Source organism: Erythranthe guttata, chromosome 6 (assembly GCF_056151865.1).
Source record: "Erythranthe guttata isolate IM_541 chromosome 6, IM_541, whole genome shotgun sequence".
Taxonomy (NCBI): Eukaryota; Viridiplantae; Streptophyta; class Magnoliopsida; order Lamiales; family Phrymaceae; genus Erythranthe; species Erythranthe guttata.
Genome location: NC_142538.1, coordinates 9887780 through 9898143, shown reverse-complemented (window position 1 = coordinate 9898143; position 10364 = coordinate 9887780). Strand labels below are relative to the sequence as shown.

Here is a 10364-nt window from a genome sequence, read left to right as displayed (position 1 = left end):
TTGAGAAAAAAAAACCCTAGAACTCAATGAATCGAGGCTGATATTTGGGAGAGAATATAGCGGCGTCGTTTTGTCATTCAAGGAGACTGAAGGGTTTTTATGTTTTTTCCTGTCCTAAAATGTCCTAAAACGCACGCCCAGCTGCATGAACCGCGAGTGTATCCCACGCTTCGCTCGTAGGATCCTTATTGTCATTGACTTCCTTTCATAGGGGGGTATTTGCTAATTTTTTTATCCGAGGGGTTTTTTTGACAATTAGACATTTCACAGGGGAGCCGAGTGCAAATACCCCATATATATATATATATATATATATATATATATATATATATATTATAATTTACTTAAACTTATATATTATATACATAGAGATCAATCGATGATATAGTCTATATTTAATTATTTACATGTATATTGATAAATTAATTTATTGATATATTCATTTGAATTATTAATTAATATATATGGATTAGTATATATATTAATGAACTATAAATTTTATTATATTTCATTTGATTAACTGTTTATTACGAATCAAATAAAATGGACAACATATAATTATTCATTAATAAAATACATTAATATATATTCATAATACAAATATAACTGTAAATTTTTAAAAGATTTTAAGTATTATTATAAGAAAAAATACAAAGTTCAAAAATAGGTATATAATAAAAAAAAAATTGAGTGTTATTATTTTTCTTTAAAAAGGGCATGCAAAAAATATATTTCAGAAAATTAAATATATAAAATATATGTAGAATTTAGGATATTGTATGCATGAAATAATATATATACATGTGTTAATTTCTAAATCAATGTGTAAATATTAAATAGGAAAGACTTAAACACATACTAAAATAAAAATGACAACTAATCAATTTGAGATGCCACATAATTCAATTCAACTCCAACTAAGCAATTTAGAGGTATGACATCAACATTTGCCACATGTCATTCATATAATAGATCCTCTTTTTATATTATATATACATTCCTCGTGATTGGGTGGGCTAAATTATATAAATTAATAAATATGTATTATATGGCACTTTACAAATAAGCTCATTAATGGGTATTTATTTATAAAGGGGCCTAAACAATAAACTTTTTTACAAAAAAATCAACACATGGTCCAGATGTTTTTAAAAGACTAAAATAACCCATCACATTTTAATATGCTCCAACTTCATCCTATAGTTTAATTTAACCTCAATTTGACCCCAAATTTCACAAATTATTCAATTTTGACTCAAAACACAATTTTATGAATAATTTCGTCCGTGACCGCCGGTCTCCGGCGTTGACTCTTTTTTTCCCCTAATATTTTCGCCGGTGAACGGCGGTCTACGCCGGTCTTCGGCGTTGACTTTTTCGATTTTTTCTTCCACCGCCACTGGTTTCCGACGTTGACTTTTTCAAAAAAAAAAAGATTTTTTTTAACATCATTTTGCTCCCCGTTTAAACAACAATATTGTTGTGGTTGACAATAATATTAACAATATTACCATTAAACACAGTAAAATTAACTATACTACAGTTTAACATAGTAATATTGCTATATTAATCTGTAACACAGTAATATAAACACAACAAATGTCATTATCATGATGTAATAAAATAATATTAATATGTTTACCGTTCAACAAAGGTAAACATAATAAAAGGCCAAAAAATTAATATTAGTGTGGTTGACAGTAATATTACTGTAATAACTTTAATATTACCGTCAACACCACAGTAATATTATTGTGTTTACAGTAATATTGCAATAATAGACAGTAATATTATTACGTTACTCCGTCAATAACTCAAACAAAACGAAAATTCCAAAAAAAATATAATATTGACGTGGTTGACAGTAATATTATTGTGATTACAATTATTTTACTGTCAACGACCGTAATATAATTACATCGATTTGTCAACAAATCAAACTAAATAAAAAAAAAACAAAAAAAAAATAATAATATTATCGTTGACTCTAATTGTACTGTCAGTGGCAATATATTGTCACTGACAGTAAATCAACGTAATTATACTGTCACTGACAAATTTGTTCAATCTAAAAATATATTGTTAAATTTTCAACTTTGTAGTCTTCACCAACAATGATCATAATAGTTCGAACTAACAAATGGGTTGTCGTAATTGTCGTTACCCGAATTAGAGGAATCTCCAAATAAGTTGAAAGTTGTCAATGTATTTCTCTTCTTTTCACATAAAAAAATCTTGTGTTAGTGGAGAGAAGGAAGATGTATCCATTGTCATAATTTCATATCCCTTCTATCAATTTTGATATGCGACCGCATCACTGTCGTCGTTCATCCTCATTCACGTGTTGTATCCGTGCAAATTCTAAATAAAACTAGGCGAAACCTTTCATTTGCCTTTTTCTTGGTTCCAACCAGCATCCCACAACATCGGTTTAAAATTGGAGTCCCCACATCTCTATGTAACTCATCAGACAAAATATGGGGAGTCGATTGGTTGAGAGGATTGAAAAGGACGATTCTATTGCAAATGGATCGGGTCCATTTTGTGGTTGTGTTGTAAATGCCAATCAATCTTTATTAACTACTCAGTAGTGCAATCCGAAAGATTTTTCGATAGGTTATGGTGGTAATCATAAGCTTCAACGCAAGTTTGTGTTGGGCCTGGGGACGTCCGCCCGCCACCTATCCTACCTCCGACCCCATGCCTAATTTCAGAATCTACAATAGTGCAGTAGCCATCAACGACTACGGATCAAATCTATGTTATATCAAATAAACAACATTTATCTACAAATCTAAGGGTTTAATAGGCTAAACCCTTAGTTTATGTACTAAAGAAGACATATAAAAGGAAGGGGAAAAATAATAAGGGGCAGTCTGGGATTCATTTCATCTCGAATTTTACATAATAATTTATTGCATTAATTGAAAGTTTGAAAAAGTAATATCTCTTATTCTGACGGTCTACAATGACAATTTTGAAGTACAATTCTTGATACAAGCACACAACGGGAATTGAATAATTAGGCAACGTTTGATATGGACAGAGAGTTGAAGAAGCATAAATATGTCGATGAAAATATATATATATCATGCTAGTGAGTATACCATTTTCTCAGAGAGCTCTGTCCCCACAGCCCTAACATATCTTTGTATCTGGCTTTCAAGAAACTTCCTCCGACTCGGATTAAATGCATGCCGTAGGTCCTTTAAAAGAAATCGGTAAAAAGGTCGGTTACATAATCGCACAACAAGAGTATAAAATTTTCTTTAAGATGTTTGCTCTGGTTATTAAATGTCAGTTTCTTGGAAAAATCGAAACAAGATCTGGCTTCTATTATAATTTAAATTCGGATTTTTCTACAGCATAATATAAAAATGATAATTAAATTGAGGAAGTGCATAATACCTTGAACCTCCGACGAACATCTGGTCTCACTCCAATCAAAACATTATTGAGATCGGCACCATTAGCTTCTGAGTCTGATTCGTTGTCAGAAAATCTGAGATCTTCCATACGACTACCAAGAACATTCAGTAGCAATGACTCCCCGTTTTGTGAAGTGGCATAATCAGATAAAATCACATATTTCTTTATGTCTAACAACGGCTTTGAAATATCGTATGGAACCCACCTGATAAAATGTTATGGTTCAAGTCAGAAACAATAACTAAACAATTTTAGTTTTTAAAATAAATAAAATTGGTAACACTTACTGGTAGCGAAAAGGGCAGAGGAGCTCCGATGGCCGATAAGCAGCTTTATACCTCATCTTGTTGCACGAGTGAATGTAATAGCCAAGATAATAGTACTGAAGGCTTGGGCAACGTAATTGAGTCTCGTTAACCCACTTAATTTCTTGTAAAGCCGAAAACTTGCCGAGTGATAAAAAGGCAAAATCAGGGTCCCAAAACAGATATTTACTAGACAAACACTTTGGCAGTACATCGACAACACCAACTGCAATTAATTTACCATCCACCAAATACTGTTGATGGAAAGAGCCAAACCCACAAGGAGGAACTGCAGCATTATTATCGTTCGGCGGAATATATATTAGAGGAGTGTCGACCAAGAATCTCTTGTACGAGCTTTCAGTGACATGATCGGGTGTGTCGTTATGCACTGTAAGTTGATATTTCTTGTATAGAGAGTATTCTTCGTAATCAAAGCTCGACTGTTTCAGCCGAATCTCGAACTTATGTCTTTGGCTCTCACGGGCCGCACAGATGATTGCTGTAGGGGCAGTTTTGGAAATTATGCCTCCTCGAGGGTCAATTAAATCTGATTGCTTCGTAAAAGAATAGAAATTTATGTGTCCATTGCAAGCTCTGACCGACAAACCACGAGCTTCTGCTGTCTGCTTCGAGTGGCTTGCCAAAATTTCAGCAATCGTTGTAGGTGAAAGCTCGCTCGATTTCGTGTGCGGAAAATCACTCTTCAATCGTCTTAGAGTAGCTGAAATTTGGAAGGCGATGTTGCATGAGAAAATGAGTTCTTCTGAATTTTCTGCTTGCAAGTTTCGTTTAGCTGGTACAACTCTTTTGATGGAAGCCTTTGGCAACTGTATGTCTGAAGGGAATTCCCCACTTTTCATGCATACTTGTACTGATTTATTAATCTGCTCTGACAAGAAATGCATAAACTGGTCGGTTTCGTCCTTGCCTCCACCATCAACTACCTGAGATTCTGTTGCAATATTGCACGATTCCCCAGAATCATTTAACTTGTCTGTTTTCTTCACATCTAATGTACCGTCTACAAATCTGCAAAAGTTTAATCGGCACTTCGTACATTACTCACTGGAAACATTCCAGAATAAAAAAGAAAGAAAGAAAGAAAAATTTAGAACGGAAAAAAACCAATTCAGAAAAAAAAAAAAAAAATAAATAAAAAAACAACTAAGTTATTGAGCTATGCATCAAATATACATATTGACATGCTAGAACACTTTCATGTGCAATTTATCTGAAGAAGAATCGGTGATAGTATGTGGAAATCCGAGAGAATACGAATGGCTATGAAGTATACCTTTGCATTCTTTTAGATACTCGAATTTGTTCTTTAGAAGGAACAAATTCACTAGCTTTGAGACGGATAGTATATGATGGGCAACATGATTTCTCCATATCAGGTTTGTACAAGTAACAGCCAGATCTTCTCCAACCTCTGTCAACGAGAGCTACATCGAAGTAAACTGTGACAAACTCATCCTACCCAACTCATAACGAATCTCGAAAAACAAATAAAGCATGACAATAAAAGGCACACACTTTAGATCTGCTGTTAAAATTTATCAAAGAAATTACAAACTACAGGCAATCTGAGAGTGGTTTCATTTAACAAGTGAAAACAACTTGATATCATGTGCGACTGAATGCACATAAATGGAACTCCACTTCCGACCAATAAAACAATAAAACAAAACACTTGTCTAAATATCTGTAGAAAATGCATTAACAGATTACGTAAACAAAATCAGCGAAAAAAGACATTATAACAAAAGGTGAAGCTCTCACTATTATTTATAGAGACGAAGCTAGAGACTAACCTTGATAGTCATCTACTGTCAAACTCTGCGACCGTAGACCTAAAATAGCAAAAAAAAATGTATGGAAATTCAGGAATAGAAGCACATTGCAGGAATGAGTAAGCTCGATTCTATTAGCAATACACAAGGGAGTTAGTTCAATAAAATAAAAAATTTAGAAATAACAAACATAAACTTCAATCAACAAATGCCGATGTACTTGAATTGCCAACATGCTACTCCATCGGTTGAAGTGTTCCTCAGATGTATAATATAATAATAGCATGGTGCTGAATTTAAGAATGATTTTCAAGTATACTAGTAATATTTTTCTAGTCGGAAACTAAATATCTTACATGTAGTAATGTTTATTGTACGTACCATACATCTGGTGCTGGAACCCCAAGCATTTCTTTGTATTTAACAACACCTTTTGCTTAAAAGATTTCCATATCGAGAATTACGATACAACTAACATGCATCGACTTTTTTAACTAGTCAAAAAGTCAAGTTACATGAACTTTGCAAGAGCGGTAAAGAACTATACACATATATTAGTTCATCTTCCCGAACAGCATAACTCAATTTATCTATTCTTCAAGGTTATCTTATTTTGTTAAATACAGCTTCCTAAGTTGCAGGTTGACTTATGTACTTATCAAAAATTAAATATTTTCACAATTATAATCATTTTTAGATGATCCAGCTCAATTTCTTTTTTGTTTTGGAATTTCGATAAATAGCATATTTCATTGATATGGTATAACTTGTTCAGACTAACCATGAGAAAGTTTGGTGAGAGCACCGGATTTACAGTAACCGCAGGTGCTTTCCCGGGGGCCGCAATCCCTCACCACGCTTTCTCCTCTCCCACCATTTCCGCCGCCACCGCCGCTGGTACTAGCTTCTCCGCCTCCCTTCTTCTTGGCCTCCGCCATAACCGATCAGCCGTGGAGCAATTGGAATGCAATCGTCAATTGTCTACTGATCGCACTTTTGTGAAGTAGGTGGATTGGAATTGTTTGACATTTCACGCTTCTTTCAATTCTTCTTCCATTTTTCTCTCCCTATGTATAATTTTTCTTTCAATTGACACCTTCATTAAATAAAACTATAAAACAATTAACCCAAACTTTATTTATCTCCATAAGCTCTATAAATTTGACCAACAAAATTTTATTAATCTAGTGAAATAATAAATTGTCGATAAATTAATAATTATAAATTAATTTTTGTTTACTAATAACTTATTAGTACTTTATAAAATAATTATTATCATTGTTGTTGATGTTGTCAATAAATTCAAACAAACTCATACATATAATGAAGTGCATTGGTAGTGAGGACTGAGGAGCTACAAGACGTTGAAGATGTAATTAGGATATGTGGTATATTTGATGTCCAACTCATCTTTTGTAACAAGTGGAAATCTAGTGGGATGGTGGATATTCAAATATTGCGAATATATTGATATGATGAGTCAGTACAATCGGAGGAAAGCAATAACCGATTTCTTCTTGGATAGCGTCCGAAACGATGAACTAGTAGACGTAAAGGGTTGCAGATCATTACTATTGGTACGTTTTTATGCATTCAATCTCTTACTTTGTGTAGCTACTATAGTAAACTAATTTCCTCTTATAAATGCACACTAATCAAAATGTTTTCTTTCTTGTTACATATCTAGTTTTGGATTTGTAAGCACACAACATTTGTCAAACCAGCCAGAGAGAACAGGTTCCGAAGGTTTCAACAATGGATCTAAACGATATAGTTGTGGTGCTATGAAATACAGCGATACAAGATATCCGGGGGAAATATGTGATGAGCGCATTAATACCTTCACAAAGAGAACAAGTTTTACTAAATGGGTATGCTGACACTGCAGTTTGTAACACCAAAAATGGCATTGACGATGAAGAAGACATCGTTTCCTCAACGGCCCAATACCTGTAAAATTGAAGACAATGTGGACGAGGACGGAGTTTCTAATGAACCTGGTGACCAATTTCATGCAACATCAGATGACACAAAAATGATGCCATCAATTGTAGCCTTGTTTTCACCGATGCATCAATCCGAGATCCAGTGAATCTAGCGGCCACCAGCAAATGTAAGTCAATCAGCCTACGAACTCGATCAAATGGGAATGTGCCAACAACAGGGAAATTGTTTCTAGATCTATCCGATACCGCTAACATTAATAAACATGATGCACCGACGCCCAACATGGAGAGTAGACAATCAATTCTAGAAGCAACATTGAAGCAGTATGAAACTGATATTGAGATCTAAAGCAAGTTTTCGAGTCGTCCAAGGCTCAAGCATATCGGTTACGAGCCGAGATTTTAAACATGCAAACGAAAACTGCATCTTTGGAGGAGTAACTTGCGCATCTATCAAACCTGCAAAACGTACGCCCCCACAACTGTTCACTTAAGGGGAAGCTTGCAAAACAACTGAACGAAGCCTACGTTAATGTTCAGAACGGACGACGACAACGGAATTTGGATATGCAAACTAAACTTACAAAGGTTCAAGCCGATAATGAGCTCTCATTAATCGGAAACACTGCTACAGAATAACTTCGAGTTATTATGGATGTGCTCAAAATTTGTGTGATACTCTGTGTCAAACTAACATCAAACTCGAAGAATAACTTTCGCAGTTGCATAGACAGCCTCCTACCTGTGCAAGTGGAAACACTACCATGTTCCCAAGCAAGGACGATTCGCCGTCCTTCGTTGTCCTAACACCAACTCAACACATCGTGAATGATATACCACTTACAAATATACCTCTAGCCAATCTCAGAACAATGGAGCTAGAATCAACTGTCCAAGTGATGCAGAAACAAGAACTGACATACACCAGCAAGATTTCAGAACAAGAGCACACAGTTAAAGAGCTCACCACAACACTTGAAAATCGTCCGGAGACAATTACAATTCTTAACGAGTCAGACGATGACTTCATAGACGAGGATCCAAGTTCAAAGAGGCCATTGAGGGACCCTAATTCGGTTATTTTTGCAAGGACAAGATCAAAAAATAAGATGTTACACCTTCCACCCTCAAAGCAATTCCAAAAAAAGGGGATGCATACAAGAAGCACGCCTACAAGGATGTTTCATTTGAAGACAGAGACATGATCGATGCTTTAGCAACTCAAAGGGGAGTCGTTGAGTAAGTACCAACTATATTTTTTTTAAAACTCCATAATTTACTGTAAATTCACTATATTATGCTAAGTTTCCTCCTTTGTTGTGCATATTCTGGAATTACAAAAATATTACGCTCTAGTTTAAGTAAACAGTAATTAGCAAACTACATATAAAATTATGATAGTGAACATTTGTTATATATTTTAGTTTTTTGAGAGTGTCACACAATTGCAAATATGCGCAGTACAATAATTTAGAGGCCGCCAGATAGCAACTAACCAGTCTTATCAAAAGACCTATTTGTCCTCATCGAGAACTGCTCTATATGGAGCAGTGTATACATGAGATATTCTAACTTCAAATTACATACCTTATATGATAAAAAGTGTGTTTACGTAAATTAAAAAAAATCTACAGTTAATCGACTCTTATTGCATCAAATTGAGCATGTATAAAAAAAATGGGGATTTCAAAACTGCAACATCCAACGATCTGAAAGGGACAAGCATCGTCCTATCTAGCATGTTATTGGTAATCATCGGTGTCTTAATGACTATTGTACGCATCTTACCAAACATAAATTAATTTTTTTTCATGTACATAATGTAGCCCTGTCTGAGAACTTTCACCGAGAAAACGGTTATACCGTCTGTGGATATGTGTGCACAACGGCAACACAAGCACAAGCAAGAACCACTGGACTCTGCTTGTGTTTGACAAACGACTAGGGTATTGGAGGTTTTATAACTCTTGACAACCGCGAAAGTCTCGCAAACATGTATATTCTGTAATGACACCGAAGAAATGGTATGTAGTTAACAAAATTACCTTTCGTATACTCCATAAATGTTGTACACAAATTAAAATTTTAATATCTTAATTATTGGTTTTTCATAAGGCATTTGTGGAAAAAAAAATAAAACTGTTGTCAAATATGCTCTTGATATACCACATGATGAAGAAATTGAAGAAATTGATGAAACACCGCAGCAAGTAAGCGAGTTTGGGGATTGTGCTTTTGTAGTGCTCTATATCATCAAGATATACTTCATGAAGGAGCAAATACAAAAAAAAAAAAAAAAAAAAAAAAAAAAAAAAAGCCACTGCCGCAAAAGAGATAAAAGACATGCGTAGTGATTTGGTTCAGCTATTGTTGGAGTTGGGGAATGGTAAAGACTACAGAAACAAACGCATGAAACTTAGCGATGACTAGCCTCATTTTAATTTTTCGGACTTTTATTAATTTTTTTTTTTTTGGGTTTTTGTTTTTTGGTACATGAATTGACTATGTGTTTGGATGTTTTGTTTACAATTAGGCAATGTGTACGCTATTATTCATGGACTTCTGTTAACTCTTAATTATTATGTGGTTGTGTTGTGAAATAGTAAACAACTTGAAGTAAGCTATGTAATATGACTGCATGTGCATGCACTTCTGGAGTTTACTGCGAACTTCAAATTTCTATAGTACTGGCATATTATTTGTAGTTAACTACAGTCTATTATAGTGAACTACCAATATTATAGTAATTTACCAATATTATAGTAAACGTAAATCTTCTATTGATGTAATTTGTAGCAAACTTTAATTAATGTAGTTAACTACTACTATATTGTAAAGTAATATCAAAGCGTGTAGTAACCCATTGAAATAATATGTTGTAGATTCAT

At 34.1% G+C, this 10364-nt stretch overlaps 1 protein-coding gene across 2 annotated transcripts; it reads right to left on the bottom strand.

Annotated features, from left to right (window-relative positions):
- Positions 1-2886: 2886 nt before the first annotated feature.
- Positions 2887-6819, bottom strand: LOC105974884 (arginyl-tRNA--protein transferase 1). Of its 2 annotated transcripts, none has more exons than XM_013000042.2 (6): positions 6312-6819; positions 5552-5590; positions 5032-5182; positions 3717-4766; positions 3409-3634; positions 2887-3206 (listed from the first exon to the last, which is right to left on the bottom strand). In XM_013000042.2, the coding sequence occupies exons 1-6, from the start codon at positions 6466-6468 to the stop codon at positions 3090-3092; spliced, it is 1740 nt and encodes a 579-aa protein (XP_012855496.2). In that variant the 5' UTR covers positions 6469-6819; the 3' UTR covers positions 2887-3089. The 2 variants fall into 2 exon arrangements, with proteins under 2 accessions (XP_012855496.2, XP_088675955.1); XM_088819829.1 differs by having other exon boundaries at positions 5032-5197; positions 6312-6604.
- Between the last annotated feature and the right edge of the window lie 3545 nt (positions 6820-10364).